The sequence below is a fragment of the Ranitomeya variabilis genome, chromosome 4 (genome assembly GCF_051348905.1).
Source record: "Ranitomeya variabilis isolate aRanVar5 chromosome 4, aRanVar5.hap1, whole genome shotgun sequence".
Taxonomy (NCBI): domain Eukaryota; kingdom Metazoa; phylum Chordata; class Amphibia; order Anura; family Dendrobatidae; genus Ranitomeya; species Ranitomeya variabilis.
The window spans coordinates 387,010,805-387,029,684 of NC_135235.1; the positions used below are offsets into that span (position 1 = coordinate 387,010,805).

At 43.1% G+C, this 18,880-nt stretch overlaps 1 protein-coding gene across 1 annotated transcript in view; it reads right to left on the bottom strand.

The window, feature by feature from the left end:
- The window catches only part of LOC143767884 (uncharacterized), a 139,478-nt gene that overhangs the window by 63,257 nt on the left and 57,341 nt on the right, over positions 1-18,880 (bottom strand). The window contains exon 9 of the mRNA XM_077256404.1: positions 11,489-11,612. Within this exon, the coding sequence (XP_077112519.1) occupies positions 11,489-11,612 (124 nt within the window). The remainder of the gene's footprint in view (positions 1-11,488; positions 11,613-18,880) is intronic.

An 18,880-nucleotide genomic window follows, 5' to 3' on the forward strand; every position in this document is an offset into this window, starting at 1 on the left:
GAGCAGTGTGCTGGTCTATGGGGGGGGAGGGGGAGTGTGCTCATGCTCACACAACTGTATACTTAGCCTTTACTGGCTATTAAAATGGGGGACACCCCCCCCCCAAAAAAAAAAAAAAAGACGTGGGGTCCCCCTATAATTAATAATCAGTAAATGCTATGCAGACTGCTGTGAGCTGACATTAATAGCTTAGGAAGGGGCCATGGATATTGTCCCCCCACAGGCTAAAAACATCAGCTCTCAGCCGCCTATTAGATGTGCCTTTTCTGGCGCTTTGCCTGCCAATTCCCACTTGCCCTGTAGCGGTAGCAAGTGGGGTTCATATTTGGGGGGTTAATGTCACCTTTATATTGACCGGTAACATCAAGCTCACGGCTTAGTAATGGAGAGACATCTATAAGACACCTATCCATTACTAATCCTGTAGTTGTATTGTAAATAAAGACACAGCAAGTATCAAGTCCTTTATTAATCTTAATTAAACCATACTTACCGAATGCCTAATCCCCCGACTCCCTTGTCTCCTGCAACAAAAATAAACCACAATGGGTAGGGAAAGACATGCAGGGGGAGAGGAGTGCATAGGAGGGAGAGCAACCCATGTGGAGAGAGGAGTGTATAGGAGAGAATTAGATACTGACTGCTGAGCTGTGTATCTAATACTGTCCTGTGTATTTAAACCTGTCCTGTGTATCCTATCCTGTCCTGTGTGATACTGACTACTGAGCTGTGTATCTAATCTGTCCTGTGTGATACTGTCTGCTGAGCCGTGTATCTAATCTGTCCTGTGTGATACTGACTGCTGAGCCGTGTATCTAATCCAATTCTGTGTGATACTGACTGCTCAGCCGTGTATATAATCCTATCCTGTGTGATACGGTGCTGAGCCGTGTACCTAATCCTATCCTGTGTGGTACTGACTGCTGAGCCATGTATCTAATCCTATCCTGTGTGATACGGTGCTGAGCCGTGTATCTAATCCTATCCTGTGTGATACTGACTGCTGAGCTGTGTATCTAATACTATCCTGTGTGATACGGTGCTGAGCCGTGTATCTAATCCTATCCTGTGTGATACGGTGCTGAGCTATGTACCTAATCCTATCCTGTGTGATACGGTGCTGAGCTATGTACCTAATCCTATCTTGTATGATACTGTCTGCTACATAGGACAGGATTAGATACCCAAGACAGGATTAGATACACAACTCACCAGTCAGTATCACACAGGACAGGATTAGCTATACATGACAGGATTAGATACACAGGACAGGATTAGCTATACAGTTAGGTCCATATATATTTGGACAGAGACAACATTTTTCTAATTTGGGTTATAGACATTACCACGATGAATTTAAAACAAAACAATTCAGATGCAGTTGAAGTTCAGACTTTCAGCTTTCATTTGAGGGTATCCACATTAAAATTGGATGAAGGGTTTAGGAGTTTCAGCTCCTTTACATGTGCCACCCTGTTTTTAAAGGGACCAAAAGTAATTGGACAGATTCAATAATTTTAAATAAAATGTTCATTTTTAGTACTTGGTTGAAAACCCTTTGTTGGCAATGACTGCCTGAAGTCTTGAACTCATGGACATCACCAGATGCTGTGTTTCCTCCTTTTTGATGCTCTGCCAGGCCTTCACTGCAGTGGTTTTCAGTTGCTGTTTGTTTGTGGGCCTTTCTGTCTGAAGTTTAGTCTTTAACAAGTGAAATGCATGCTCAATTGGGTTGAGATCACGTGACTGACTTGGCCATTCAATAATATTCCACTTCTTTGCTTTAATTAACTCCTGGGTTGCTTTGGCTTTATGTTTTGGGTCATTGTCCATCTGTAGTATGAAACGACGACCAATCAGTTTTGTCTGCATTTGGCTGGATCTGAGCACACAGTATGTCTCTTAATACCGCAGAATTCATCCGGCTGCTTCTGTCCTGTGTGACATCATCAATAAACACTAGCGACCCAGTGCCACTGGCAGCCATGCATGCCCAAGCCATCACACTGCCTCTGCCGTGTTTTACAGATGATGTGGTATGCTTTGGATCATGAGCTGTACCACGCCTTCGCCATACTTTTCTCTTTCCATCATTCTGGTAGAGGTTGATCTTGGTTTCATCTGTCCAAAGAATGTTCTTCCAGAACTGTGCTGGCTTTTTTAGATGTTTTTTAGCAAAGTTCAGTCTAGCCTTTTTATTCTTGATGCTTATGAGTGGCTTGCACCGTGCAGTGAACCCTCTGTATTTACTTTCATGCAGTCTTCTCTTTATGGTAGATTTGGATATTGATACGCCTACCTCCTGGAGAGTGTTGTTCACTTGGTTGGCTGTTGTGAAGAGGTTTCTCTTCACCATGGAGATTATTCTGCGATCATCCACCACTGTTGTCTTACGTGGGCGCCCAGGTCTTTTTGCATTGATGAGTTCACCAGTGCTTTCTTTCTTTCTCAGGATGTACCAAACTGTAGATTTTGCCACTCCTAATATTGTAGCAATTTTTCAGATGGGTTTTTTCTGTTTTCGCAGCTTAAGGATGGCTTGTTTCACCTGCACGGAGAGCTCCTTTGACCGCATGTTTACTTCACAGCAAAACCTTCCAAATGCAAGCACCACACCTCAGATCAACTCCAGGCCTTTTATCTGCTTAATTGAGAATGACATAACGAAGGGATTGCCCACACCTGTCCATGAAATAGCCTTAGAGTTAATTGTCCAATTACTTTTGGTCCCTTTAAAAACAGGGTGGCACATGTTAAGGAGCTGAAACTCCTAAACCCTTCATCCAATTTTAATGTGGATACCCTCAAATGAAAGCTGAAAGTCTGAACTTCAACTGCATCTGAATATTTTTGTTTAAAATTCATTGCTGTAATGTCTATAACCAAAATTAGAAAAATGTTGTCTCTGTCCAAATATATATGGACCTAACTGTACATGACAGGATTAGATACACAGGACAGGATTAGATACACATGACAGGATTAGATACACAGGACAGGATTAGGATTATATAGGGGCAGGTAGCAGTGGTAGGTGGTACATATATAGGGGCAGGTAGCAGTGGTAGGTGGTATATATAGGGTCAGGTAGCATTGGTAGGTGGTATATATATAGGGGCAGGTAGCAGTGGTAGGTGGTATATATAGGGGCAGGTAGCAGTGGTAGGTGGTATATATATAGGGGCAGGTAGCAGTGGCATATATATAGGGACAGGTAGCAGTGGTAGGTAGTATATATATTGGGGCAGGTAGCAGTGGTAGGTGGTATATATAGGGGCAGGTAGCAGTGGTATATATATATAGGGGCAGGTAGCAGTGGTAGGTGGTATATATATAGGGGCAGGTAGCAGTGGTAGGTAGTATATATATAGGGGCAGGTAGCAGTGGTAGGTGGTATATATAGGGGCAGGTAGCAGTGGTAGGTGGTATATATAAAGGGGCAGGTAGCAGTGGTATATATATATATATATAAGGGCAGGTAGCAGTGGTAGGTAGTATATATAGTGGGGCAGGTAGCAGTGGTAGGTGGTATATATATATATATATATATATATATATATATATATATATATATATATATATATATATATATATATATATATACTAGACTGCGGCCCGATTCTAACGCATCGGGTATTCTAGAATATGCATGTCCCCGTAGTATATGGACAATGATGATTCCAGAATTCGCGGCAGACTGTGCCCGTCGCTGATTGGTCGAGGCAACCTTTATGACATCATCGTCGCCATGGCAACCATTATGATATCTACGTCGATACTGTGCCCGCCGCTGATTGGTCGAGGCCTGGCGGCCTCGACCAATCAGAGATGCGGGATTTCCATTATGACATCATCGTCGTCGTGCTGTGCCTGTCTCTGATTGGTCGAGGCCTGGCGGCCTCGACCAATCAGAGACGCGGGATTTCCAGGACAGACAGAAAGACAGACAGAAAGACAGACAGACAGACAGACAGACAGACGGAAAAACCCTTAGACAATTATATATATAGATATAGGCAGGCAGCAGTGGTAGGTGGTATATATATAGGGGCAGGTAGCAGTGGTAGGTGGTATATATATAGGGGCAGGTAGCAGTGGTAGGAAGTATATATACTGGGACAGTGGTAGGTGGTATATATATATATATATAGGCAGGTATCAGTGGTAGGTGGTGTATATATATATATATATGTATATATATATATGGGCAGGTAGCGGTGGTAGGTGGTATATATATATATATATATATATATATATATAGGGGCAGGTAGCAGTGGTAGGTGGAATATATATAGGGGCAGGAAGCAGTGGTAGGTGGTATATATATGGGCAGGTAGCAGTGGTAGGTGGTATATATATAGGGGCAGGTAGCAGTGGTAGGTGTTAAATATATAGGGGCAGGCAGCAGTGGTAGGTGGTATATATATATATATATATATATAGGGGCAGGTAGAAGTGGTAGGTGGTATATATATATAGGCAGGTAGCAGTGGTAGGAAGTATATATACTGGGGCAGTGGTAGGTAGTATATATATGGGCAGGTAGCGGTGGTATATATATATATATATAGGGGCAGGTAGCAGTGGAAGGTGGTATATATATATATATATAGGGGCAGGTAGCAGTGGTAGGTGGTATATATATGGGCAGGTAGCAGTGGTAGGTGCATAATAAAAACAAACAAACAAACAGACAAACATGTACTTACCTTCCCTCCTCTCCCAGGAAGTGCTGAATCATGTTCAGGGCAGAGTAGTGTGACGAGCTCCCTGCTGTGCTCTGAACAGGTCGGCAGTGATTGCAACCTGTACTGTAATACTAAGTACAGGCTGCAATCACCGCTCCTTGCTGCAGATACTCACCCCGACCCTCACTTCCCAGCAGCAGCTTCTCCCCAACAGCTCCTGCCATCGCACGCACTGATCTGTGTGTGCAATGACAGAGGAAAATAAAGCCCACAGCTGTGGGCTACAACAAAATGGCGGCGATCTCCTCCCACAGCTATGACCTAGCAGCCCAGTGGGCATGCCCAAGTCACAGCTAAGAGGCAGGAGGAGCGGCCTCAATGTAAGGGATGCGGTCGGAGTCCGACTGCAGTCTCTTATGCCCATGGCTGCCGTAAGTGAGGTGTACACCCACACTAACGAAAATGGCAGCCTCCAGTGGCAAAAATAAAAGGGAATAAATACAAAAATATAGAAGCAGTTAATTTAATTTTGTATTAAAAATAATTGATTATATAATCAATAATTAGTAATACAAAAACTAAAATCACGGCACCTTCCCTTTAAACCAGCAGGGCCGCGCTTAGTAACCCGATGTTTACCCTGGTTACCAGCGTAAAAGTAAAAAAAACAAACAGTACATACTCACCTGCGCGTCCCCCAGCGTCTGCTTCCTGACACTTACTGAGCGCCGGCCCTAAAGTGAAAGTGAAAGCACAGCGGTGACGTCACCGCTGTGCTGTTAGGGCCGGAGCTCAGTCAGTGTCAGGAAGCGGACGCCGGGGGACGCGCAGGTGAGCATGTACTGTTTGTTTTTTTTACTTTTACGCTGGTAACCAAGGTAAACATCGGGTTACTAAGCGCGGCCCTGCGCTTAGCAACCCGATGTTTACCCTGGTTACCCGGGGACCTCGGCATCGTTGGTCGCTGGAGAGCTGACTGTGTGACAGCTCCCCAGCGATCAAACAGCGACGCTGCAGCGATTGGCATCGTTGTCGCTATCGCTGCAGCGTCGCTTCGTGTGAAGGTACCTTAAGCCAAAACCAGGAGTGGAGCAATTAGAGGAAAAGTAAAATAGAAACACATGCACCACTTCCGCATTTATCACCCACTCCTGGTTTTGGCTTACAAATACTGATGTCAAATCCTGACCAAATCCTGATGCAATCCTGAACGTGGACCACTGGGCCAGTGGTTACAAGGGTTGTTTTTTTGTCAGTAGGTGAGAGATGGGCGGGATGCCTACTCACCATATCTCCACCTTAGGGCTGCCGTCACACTAGCAGTATTTGGTCAGTATTTTACATCAGTATTTGTAAGCCAAAACCAGGAGTGGGTGATAAATACAGAAGTGGGGCATATGTTCCTATTATACTTTTCCTCTATTTGTTCCACTCCTGGTTTTGGCTTACAAATATTGATGTAAAATACTGACCAAATACTGCTGGTGTGACGGCAGCCCAATGGTGTGGCTGACAGAGATAAATATACAGCCACTGTGTTTGCTTCGCTGTTGAAAGAAGTCTCCAGACTCAAGCTACGGCGGGAGTTGAAATGTGTTGCATCCAAGACGGCTGGAGCCTTAAGGTACCTTCACATGAAATGACTTTGTAACGATATCGCTAGCGATCCGTGACATTGCAGCGTCCTCGCTAGCGATATCGTTTAGTTTGACACGCAGCAGCGATCAGGATCCTGCTGTGATGTCGCTGGTCGCTGAATAAAGTCCAGAACTTTATTTGGTCGTCCGATCGCCGTGTATCGTTGTGTTTGAAAGCAAAAGCAACGATACCAGCGATGTTTTACACTGGTAACCAGGGTAAACATCGGGTTACCAAGCGCAGGGCCGCGCTTAGTAACCCGATGTTTACCCTGGTTACCAGCGTAAAAGTAAAAAAAACAAACAGTACATACTCACCTGCGCGTCCCCCAGCGTCTGCTTCCTGACACTTACTGAGCGCCGGCCCTAAAGTGAAAGTGAAAGCACAGCGGTGACGTCACCGCTGTGCTGTTAGGGCTGGAGCTCAGTCAGTGTCAGGAAGCGGACGCCGGGGGACGCGCAGGTGAGCATGTACTGTTTGTTTTTTTTACTTTTACGCTGGTAACCAGGGTAAACATCGGGTTACTAAGCGCGGCCCTGCGCTTAGCAACCCGATGTTTACCCTGGTTACCCGGGGACCTCGGCATCGTTGGTCGCTGGAGAGCTGACTGTGTGACAGCTCCCCAGCGATCAAACAGCGACGCTGCAGCGATTGGCATCGTTGTCGCTATCGCTGCAGCGTCGCTTCGTGTGAAGGTACCTTAAGCCAAAACCAGGAGTGGAACAATTAGAGGAAAAGTAAAATAGAAACACATGCACCACTTCCGCATTTATCACCCACTCCTGGTTTTGGCTTACAAATACTGATGTCAAATCCTGACCAAATCCTGATGCAATCCTGAACGTGGACACATACCCTTAGTGGGAAGGACTGCTTGTATGGACTTTTTAGTTTCATCTGGGCCAGAAAGGCTGTTTTTGTGTTATTACTTTGCTTTGTGATTTATGAAGCCATAAACCACCCAGAGACTTTAATACCAAGTGTTCCTGTGTCTACCCCGGGGAGCAGTTGACTGAGCCCACCTGCCACAGTACCCAACAAAAGAAAATACGTTAAAAATTTAGCAATGTGCTAGACACCAATCCTGGATGGCCTTGGAGGGGTTGCCCAATTAACATCCCTTTTGATTTACACTCATGATTGTTGGTAGTCATGTGGGAGGGGATGGTTAGCACTATTACCTTGCAGCACTGGGGTCCTTAATTCAAATCCCACCAATGACAGCATCTGCAAGGAGTTTGTATGTTCTTCCTGTGTTTGCTTGGGTTTCCTTCTGGTTTCCTCCCACACTCAAGAGATATATTAATAGGGAATGTAGATTGTGAGCACCATTGGGGCAGTGAATGATAACAATGTCTCTAGAAGTGAAATGGGAGATTTGTGGATATCATCCACGCTGCTGAGAACGACTTCTTCCTCAGGAAATAACCACATATATAGACTTTGAAACACAAAGAATAAAAACAACCATTCCTTGTCTCCAATACGCCTGGATTCCTATTTATTCAGCAGCGCGGATGATATCCACAAACCTCCCATTTTACTGTTCCTGACATGGTCAATTGCTGATCCGTGGATCTGCGGCAGCTGATTGCACTTATATGCCTCAATGAAAAGAAACACCAGGTGAGCACTATCTGAGAAACAGATTTGCAATATATATCGGATAAGACCCTATTTTGCGCTTCTGTCTCCTAAGGTTCTTTTGTTAACAATGTCTGTAGAGAGCTTTGGAATATGCTGGTGCATAATAATAAAAATAATAGATGAACAGAGATGTAATCCACGTGCTAAACCAATGCTCCATTCAAATGGTTACAGAAGTCCACCACTGTGGCAATTAGTTTTCCGACTACAGAAAGCTTCAGGGTATGTGCTGATCACTAGGGTTGAGTGAAACAGATCGGCACTTTTCAAAAGTCGCCGACTTTTAGCAAAGTCGGGTTTTGTGAAACCCGACCCGATCCCACTCTGGGATCGGGTCGGCGGTACACGATCTGTAATCCAAAGTCGGGTTTCGTTTTTTATATATATATATAGAGACACATATATATATATATATATATATATATATATATATATATATATATATATATATATATATATATATATAATCAAAAAAAGAGGCAGCACTCCATATTTCAAAGTGAAAAAATATGCAGGATTTAATCACATCTCAAGGCGACGTTTCAGCTCGCAATGAGCTTTTCTCAAGCAGTGAATATGTCCATGTGCTCCATCTTTATACATATCTTAACAATCCTCAATTGCTACAAGGTGCTTTTCATTACAAATTAAAGTGCCATTGTGCATGTGTTATTGTGCTAATTAGAAACATATTAAAAACATATTACTTTCTCTTTTCATGAACCTGTACAGTTCTTAACGGGTATAAAATTTTTACTTTTACTTTATTTTACTTTTTAGATTACATACGGAAAGATGAAGTGACTAATATGGCCATTAATAAAGTAATAAGGAAATAGCCACAACAAATATGGCGTTGTAGACACGACGCGCGCAAGAACAGTCGGTGAATGACACACAATACGGCTGATTGGCCGGTTGGTTAGTTCACAGCGGTGACGCATTGGACATGCGCAGTAGGTTTCACTAGACGCCGAACAAACAGAATGGCGTCCCCCATGCCGAACATGCGTCCACAAGGGTAAAGTAAAAATGTTATACCCGTTAAGAACTGTACAGGTTCATGAAAAGAGAAAGTAATATGTTTTAATATGTTTCTAATTAGCACAATAACACATGCACAATGGCACTTTAATTTGTAATGAAAAGCACCTTGTAGCAATTGAGGATTGTTAAGATATGTATAAAGATGGAGCACATGGACATATTCACTGCTTGAGAAAAGCTCATTGCGAGCTGAAACGTCGCCTTGAGATGTGATTAAATCCTGCACATTTTTTCACTTTGAAATATGGAGTGCTGCCTCTTTTTTTGATTATATTTGAACTTGGATGATCGGTGGACTGGTTATCTGGGGGCCTTGCACCCAAAGATAAGTATATCTGTGCTGTTCCCTTTTTATTCACTATATATATATATATATATATATATATATATATATATATATATATATATATATTTATTTACTTCAGCGCGATAATGTTGAAAAGCCGGTAGTTCAATTGCCGGCTTTTCATTTCTCCTGCCTAAACCCGACATGATATGAGACATGGTTTACATACAGTAAACCATGCCATATCCCACTTTTTTTTGCACATTCCACACTACTAATGTTAGTAGTGTGTATGTGCAAAATTTCGGCGCTGTAGCTATTAAATTTAAGGGTTAAATCGCGGAAAAAATTGGCGTGGGCTCCCGCGCAATTTTCTCCGCCAGAGTGGTAACGCCAGTGACTGAGGGCAGATATTAATAGCCAGGAGAGGGTCCATGGTTATTGGCCCCCCCCTGGCTACAAACATCTGCCCCCAGCCACCCCAGAAAAGGCACATCTGGAAGATGCGCCTATTCTGGCTCTTGGCCACTCTCTTCCCACTCCCGTGTAGCGGTGGGATATGGGGTAATGAAGGGTTAATGCCACCTTGCTATTGTAAGGTGACATGAAGCCAGATTAATAATGTAGAGGCGTCAATTCTGACACCTATCCATTATTAATCCAATTGTATGAAAGGGTTAAAAAACACACACACATGATTAAAAAGTATTTTAATGAAATAAACACACAGGTTGTTTTAATATTTTATTGCTCTCTCAATCCACCTGAAGACCCTCGCTTTGAAAAATAATAAACCAACAATATACATACCCTCTGATGAACTGTCACGTCCCACGAGGTAAATCCATCTGAAGGGGTTAAAATAGTTTACAGGCAGGAGCTCTGCTATAATGCAGCTGTGCTCGTGCCTGTAAACCCCGGCGAATGAAGGAAATGTAGGTCAATGACCTATAGTTACCTTCAGTCGCGGTGATGCGCCCTCTGCTGGATGTCCTTATGAACTGCAGCCTGGGAACTTTTTCCCACGCTCCAGGTCATATGAGGACATCCACCAGGGGGCGCATCACTGCGACTGAAGGTAACTATAGGTCAATGACCCACATTTCCTTCATTCGCCGGGGTTTACAGGCACGAGCACAGCTGCATTATAGCAGAGCTCCTGCCTGTAAACTATTTTAACCCCTTCAGATGGATTTACCTCGTGGGACATGACAGTTCATCAGAGGGTATGTATATTGTTGGTTTATTATTTTTCCAAGCGAGGGTCTTCAGGTGGATTGAGAGAGCAATAAAATATTAAAACAACCTGTGTGTTTATTTCATTAAAATGCTTTTTAATCGTGTGTGTGTGTGTGTGTGTTTTTTAACCCTTTTATACAATTGGATTAATAATGGATAGGTGTCAGAATTGACGCCTCTCCATTATTAATCTGGCTTAATGTCACCTTACAATAGCAAGGTGGCGTTAACCCTTCATTACCCCATATCCCACCGCTACACGGGAGTGGGAAGAGAGTGGCCAAGTGCCAGAATTGACGCATCTTCCAGATGTGCCTTTTCTGGGGTGGCTGGGGGCAGATGTTTGTAGCCAGGGGGGGCCAATAACCATGGACCCTCTCTAGGCTATTAATATCTGCCCTCAGTCACTGGCTTTACCACTCTGGCGGAGAAAATTGCGCCGGAGCCCACGCCAATTTTTTCCGCAATTTAACCCTTAAATTTAATAGCTACAGCGCCGAAATTTTGCACATACTCACTACTAACATTAGTAGTGTGGAATATGCAAAAAAAAGGGGGATATGACATGGTTTACTGTATGTAAACCATGTCTCATATCATGTCGGGTTTAGGCAGGAGAAATGAAAAGCCGGCAATTGAATTACCGGCTTTTCAACATTATCGCGCTGAAGCAAATATTAAAAAAGTATGCTTCCCCATTGAATTGCATTGGGTTTCGTGTTTTGGCCGATCCCCGACCCCGACTTTTCAATAAGATTGGCCGATTTCACTCGACCCGACTTTTGAGAAAGTCGGGTTTCGTGAAACCCGACTCGATCTCAAAAAATGAAAAGTCGCTCAACCCTACTGATCACTGATCGCCAAAATGTGGGACTTCTGTGAAAAAATGATAACCTGATGTTACTGTAATAATCCTATGAGGAAAAGGAAAATCTCCTCTTACCTGAAATAATAAGAGTCTGTTGATTTTCCATCATAATGTCTTCATACTGATCCCAGTGCTCTTCTAAATACTCCCACTCCTCCATGGAGAAATAAACAGTGACGTCCTGACATCTTAAAGGAATCTGATACACACAAAGATAAAAACTCAGTGGTAAAAAAGGTTCTTTCATGGAAAACTCGAACTATAATTGCTTCCGTAGTGCACTCAATGCATATCTAGCGGAGTTCCTAGAGCCTTAGTGGTTTAATTTATTTATTTTTTTTAAGTGTACTGTGTACAGTTTTCGGCACCAGTGCTCAGGTAGGATATAATGGAACTTGAGCGAGTACAAAGGAGGGCAACAATATTAACCCCTTTACCCTCAAGAGTGGTTTGCATGTTAATGACCTGCCAATTTTTACAATTCTGACCACTGTCCTTCATGAGGTTATAACTCTGGAACGCTTCAACGGATTCCGGTAATTCGGACATTGTTTTCTCGTGACATATTGTACTTCATGATAGTGGTAAAATTTCCTCGACATTACTTGAGTTTATTTGTGAAAAAAAACAGAAATTTAGCGAAAATTCTGAAAAATTCGCAATTTTCCAAATTTGAATTTTCATGCCCTTAAATCACAGCAATATGTCACACAAAATACTTAATAAGTAACATTTCACACATGTCTACTTTACATCAGCACAATTTTGGAACAAAATTTTTTTTTGTTAGGGAGTTATATGGGTTAAAAGTTGACCAGCAATTTCTCATTTTTAAAACACCATTTTTTTTTTTTAGGGACCACATCACATTTGAAGACACTTTGAGGCGTCTGTATGATTGATAGTTCCCAAGTGTGACACCATTCTAAAAACTGCACCCCTCAAGGTGCTCAAAACCACATTCAAGAAGTTTATTAACCCTTCAGGTGTTTCACAGGAATTTTTGGAATGTAAAAAAAAAAAAATGAACATTTAACTTTTTTTCACAAAAAAATTACTTCTGATCCAATTTGTTTTATTTTCCCAAGGGTAACAGGAGAAATTGGACCCCAAACGTTGTTGTGCAACTTGTCCTGAGTACACCGATACCCCATATGTGGGGGTAAACCACTGTTTGGGAGCATGGCAGAGCTCAGAAGGGAAAGAGCACCATTTGACTTATCAATGTAAAATTTGCTTGAATTGAGATGGGACACCATGTCTCGTTCGGAGAGCCCCTGTTGTGCCTAACCAGTGGAAAACCCCCAAAAGTAACCCCATTTTGGAAAGTAGATCCCCTAAGGAACTTATCTAGATGAGCACTTTGAACCCCCAAGTGCTTCACAGAAGTTTATAATGTAGAGCCGTGAAAATTAAAAAATCCTTTTTTTCCCACAAAAATTATTTTTAGCCCCCAATTTTGTATTTTCCCAAGGGTATCTGGAGAAATTGGACCCCAAAAGTTGTTGTGCAATTTGTCCTGAGTACAGTGATACCCCATATGTGGGAGAAACCTACTATTTGGGCGCATGGCAGAGCTCGGAAGGGAAGGAGCACCGTTTTGGAATGCAGACTTTGATGGAATGGTCTGCGGGCGTCACGTTGCGTTTGCAGAGCCCCTGATGTACCTAAACAGTAGAAACCCCCCACAAGTGACCCCATATTGTAAACTAGATCCCCCCAAGGAACTTATCTAGATTGTGGTGATCACTTTGAACCCCTAAGTGTTTCACTAGAGTTTATAATGCAGAGCCGTGAAAATAAAAAATCCTTTTTTTTTTTCCACAAAAGTTATATTTTAGCCCCTAGTTTTGTATTTTCTCATGGGTAACAGGAAAAATTGGACCCCATAAGTTATTGTCCAATTTGTCCTGAGTACGCTGATACCTCATATGTGGGGGTAAACCACTGTTTGGGCGCACGGCAGAGCTCGGAAGGGAAGGAGCAGCGTTTTAGTTTTTCAATGCAGAATTGTATGGATTGAGATCGGACGTCATGTTGCGTTTGCAGAGCCCCTGGTGTGCCTAAACAGTGGAAACCTCCCAATTCTAACTCTAACCCCAACACACCCATAAGCCTAATTCCAACCCTAACCACAACTCTAACCCCAACACACTCCTAACCCTAATCCCAACCCTAACCACACCCCTAACTCAAACACACCCCTAACCATAATCCCAACACACCCCTAACCACAACACACGCCTAACCCTAATCCCAACCCTAACCATACCCTTAACCTTGACTGACCCCTAACCCGACCGTAAGCATAATAGAAAAACTAACCCCAACTCTAGCCCCAACCCTAACTTTAGCCCCAACTCTAACTTTAGCCCCAACCCGAAACCTAACTCTAATGGGAAAATGGAAATAAATACATTTTTTTATTTTATTATTTTTCCCTAACTAAGGCGGTGATAATGGAGGGTTTGATTTATTATGTATAGCGGGTTTTTATAGCGGGTTTTTATGTTTGGCAGTTGGCAGAATGAACAAAAACCAGCATTTCGTGAATTTCCTTCTTATATCGTTCCGCGTTTGGTAAAATTGATAAAGCAGTTTTATTCTTCGTGTCAGTACGATTACAGCGATACCTCATTTATATTATTTTTTATGTTTTGGCGCTTTTATACAATAAAAGCTATTTTATAAAAAAAATAATTATTTTTGCATTGTTTTATTCTGAGGGCTATAACTTTTTTATTTTTTTGCTGATGACGCTGTATGGTGGCACGTTTTTTGTGGGACAAGATGATGTTTTCGGCAGTACAATGTTTATTTATATCCATCTTTTTGATTGCGTGTTATTCCACTTTTTGTTCGGCAGTATGATGATAAAGCATTGTTTTTTGCTTTGTCCCAGTGTGGGACATCATGTTATAGTGTCAGATCGCTGATCTGACACTTTGCAATGCACTGTGTCAGATCAGCGATCTGACAGGCACTGCAGGAGGCTTGCCGGCGCCTGCTCTCAGCAGGAACCGGAAGGAGCCCCGCTTCCATCTTGGATCCGGGGCCTGCAGGGAGGAGGACGGAGGAGACGCTCAGAGCAACGCGATCACATTGCGTTGCTCCGAGGGTCTCAGGAAGGCACGTAGGGAGCCCCCTCCCTGCGCGATGCTTCCCTATGCCGCCGGAACGCTGCGATCATGTTTGATCGCAGTGTTCCGGGGATAAATGTGCCAGGAGCGGTCCATGACCGCTCCTGGCACATAGTGCCGGATGTCAGCTGTGATAGTCAGCTGACACCCGGCCGTGCTCCCCCCGTGAGCGCGGCTGATCGCGCTAGACGTACTATTCCGTCCATGGAAATTAGGGCCCGGGTCACATGGACGGAATAGTACGTCTAATGGCAGAAAGGGGTTAATACAGGGGATAGGGGAACTACAATACCCAGACAGATTAGCAAAATTAGGATTATTTAGTCTAGAAAAAAGACGACTGATCTAATAACCATGTTTAAGTGTATAAGGGGACAATACAATTATCTCTCCAAGGATCTGTTTCTACAAGGAGGCATTCTCTGCGCCTGGAAGAGAGAAGGTTTTTCCACCAACATAGAAGAGGATTCTTTACTGTTAGGGCAGTGAGAATCTGGAATTCCTTGCCTGAGGAGGTGGTGATGGCAAACTCAGTCGAGGGGTTCAAGAAAGGCCTGGATGTCTTCCTTGAGTGTAACAATATTGTATCTTACAGTTATTAGATTCTTTGGAAGGACGTACAGTACAGACCAAAAGTTTGGACACACCTTCTCATTTAAAGATTTTTCTGTATTTTCATGACTATGAAAATTGTACTTTCACACTGAAGGCATCAAAACTATGAATTAACACATGTGGAATTATATACTTAACAAAAAAAAGTGTGAAACAACTGAAATTATGGTCTTATATTCTAGGTTCTTCAAAGTAGCCACCTTTTGCTTTGATGACTGCTTTGCACACTCTTGGCATTCTCTTGATGAGCTTCAAGAGGTAGTCACCGGGAATGGTTTTCACTTCACAGGTGTGCCCTGTCAGGTTTAATAAGTGGGATTTCTTGCCTTATAAATGGGGTTGGGACCATCAGTTGTGTTGTGCAGAAGTCTGATGGATACACAGCTGATAGTCCTACTGAATAGACTGTCAGGCTGCCGTCACACTAGCATTATTTGGTCAGTATTTTACATCAGTATTTGTAAGCCAAAACCAGGAGTGGGTGATAAATGCAGAAGTGGTGCATATGTTTCTGTTATATTTTTCCTCTATTTGTTCCACTCCTGTTTTTAGCTTACAAATACTGATGTAAAATACTGACCAAATACTGCTAGTGTGATGGCAGCCTTAGAATTTGTATTATGGCAAGAAAAAAGCAGCTAAGTAAAGAAAAACGAGTGGCCATCATTACTTTAAGAAATGAAGGTCAGTCAGTCTGAAAAATTGGGAAAACTTTGAAAGTGTCCCCAAGTGCAGTGGCAAAAACCATCAAGCGCTACAAAGAAACTGGCTCACATGGGGACCACCCCAGGAAAGGAAGACCAAGAGTCACCTCTGCTTCTGTGGATAAGTTTATTCGAGTCACCAGCCTCAGAAATCGCAGGTTAACAGCAGCTCATATTAGAGACCAGGTCAATGCCACACACAGTTCTAGCAGCAGACACATCTCTACAACAACTGTTAAGAGGAGACTTTGTGCAGCAGGCCTTCATGGTAAAATAGCTGCTAGGAAACCACTGCTAAGGACAGGCAACAAGCAGAAGAGACTTGTTTGGGCTAAAGAACACAAGGAATGGACATTAGACCAGTGGAAATATGTGCTTTGGTCTGGTGAGTCCAAATGTGAGATCTTTGGTTCCAAACACCGTGTCTTTGTGTGACGCTTAAAAGGTGAACGGATGGACTCTACATGCCTGGTTCCCATAGTGAAGCATGGAGGAGGAGGTGTGATGGTGTGGGGGTGCTTTGTTGGTGACAGTGTTGGGGATTTATTCAAAATTGAAGGCATACTGAACCAGCATGACTCCCACAGTATCTTGCAGCGGCATGCTATTCCATCCGGCTTGTGTTTAATTGGACCATCATTTATTTTTCAACAGGACAATGAGCCCAAACACACCTCCAGGCTGTGTAAGGGCTATTTGACCAGGAAGGAGAGTGATGGGGTGCTACGCCAGATGACTTGGCCTCCACAGTCACCAGACCTGAACCCAATCGAGATGGTTTGGGGTGAGCTGGACCGCAGAGTGAAGGCAAAAGAGCCAACAAGTGCTAAGCATCTCTGGGAACTCCTTCAAGATTGTTGGAAGACCATTCCCACTGCCTACCTATTGAAGTTCATCAAGAGAATGCCAAGAGTGTGCAAAGCAGTCATCAAAGCAATAGGTGGCTACTTTGAAGAACCTAGAATATAAGACATAATTTCAGTTGTTTCACACTTTTTTGTTAAATATATAATTCCACATGTGTTAATTCATAGTATTGATGCCTTCAGTGTGAATGTACAATTTTCATAGTCATGAAAATACAGAATAATCTTTAAATGAAAAGGTGTGTCCAAACCTTTGGTCTGTACTGTATATATATAAATATATATATATATATATATATATATATATATATATATATATATATATATATATATATATACATACATACACACATACTGCTCAAAAAATAAAGGGAGAACTAAAATAAGGAAAATCAAAGTGGAAAATCAAATTACTGATCCAATCTCAGTGGTAAAGTCGCCAGGAGGCAAGGAACTGATGCTCAGTAGTGTGTGTGGTTTCCAAGTGACTTGCCTGTATTATGACCTCTCTACAACGCCTGCACATGGTCCTGATGAGGCGGATGTTCTCCTGAGGGATCACCCCCCAGACCTGAATTAAAGCATCAGTCAACTCCTGAACAGTGCAACGTTGTGTTGGTGGATGCAACGAGACACGATCTCCCAGATGTGCTCCCAGATGTGCTCTATTGGATTCAAATTTGGGGAACGGCTAGGCCAATCCATAGCATTAATGCCTTCATCATGCATGAACTGCTGACACACACAAGCCACATGCGGCTTAAAAATGACATGCATCAGAAGGAGCCAGGGCCCAGTGCACCTGCATATGGTCTCACATTGGGTCTGAGGATCTCATCCCGGTACCTAATGGCAGGCACGTGGCCTTCATACCATCTGTTTCTGACAGTTTGAGCAAACACATGGATATTAGTGGCCTGCTGGAGGTAATTTTGCAGGGCTCTGGCACAGCCCCCTTTACTATAATTATAATATTTTTTTATTTCTATAGCGCCAACATATTCTGCAGCACTGTACATTTTAGAAGGGACTTGTATAGACAATAAAGTAATTAATTATAGACTAACACATAAATCAACAGATACCAGAGTAGTGAGAGCCATGCTCGCAAGATTATAATCAAAGAGGAAATAAGGGAGACACGGAAACTGAATGGTAAAAATGCTTGCACTGTATGGTCCACCCATCAGTATAATAAATAGGGTATGCGCATAACGCTGCATGAACCAGTCACCAGCCAATACCAGTACAAGTGCAGACACAGAGGGCTAATAAGTGGATGGACGATGTGTGAACAGATCATATGAGGGTCCCGACTTTGAAGAAAGTTTTGTATGGGCAAAACAGGGATAGTTAGATAAGTGTGGTGAGGCGATAGGCCAGTCTAAAGAAAGGCACGTTTTTAAGGCACGCCTAAAAGTGTGGATATTGGGGATTAATCGAAATGTCTAGTGTAGTGCATACCAAAGAATTGGTGCAACACGAGTTGAGCGAATTGAGCTTCCTGGATTGCGCCGGCCAATCAGGTGATTGGCACCGCAACTGGATGTGTTGTGACTTTGTCACAGTAACAGCACAACAAACAGGCTCTCCATGCATGTGCTGTGACTGTGACACAGCCGTGACACATGCAGTTGCGGCACCGATCAGCTGATCGGCCGGCGAGATCCAGGAAGCCGGATTCCCTCTGCAGCTTATTCGGCAAGCGCTATAGCTTGCCGAATAAAAGGGAACCCAAATAAATATGCTCAACTCTACACAACACCCACTGGGAGATGGGAGTGAGAGGTTTGGATTATTGAGGATGTTAGTCTTAGGTCATTAGCAGAACGGAGGGCATGGGTAGGAAGGTAGACTGAGACAAGGGAGGAGATGCAGGGTGGTGCTGAACTGTGGAGCACTTTGTGGGTGAGGGTGATAAGTTTATATTGAACTATGTAGAGCCTGGACAGCCAATGTAGTGATTTGCACAGGGTGGAGGAATCGGTGTAGCAGTTGTAAAGGAATATGATCCTGGCTGCTGCATTCAGGATGGATTGGGGAGAGTAGAGTTTAGTAAGAGGGAGACCGATTAGTAGAGAGTTGCAAAAGTCCAGAGGAGAAAGTAGAAGAGCTATAGTAAGAGTTTGTTGCAGAGTCAAA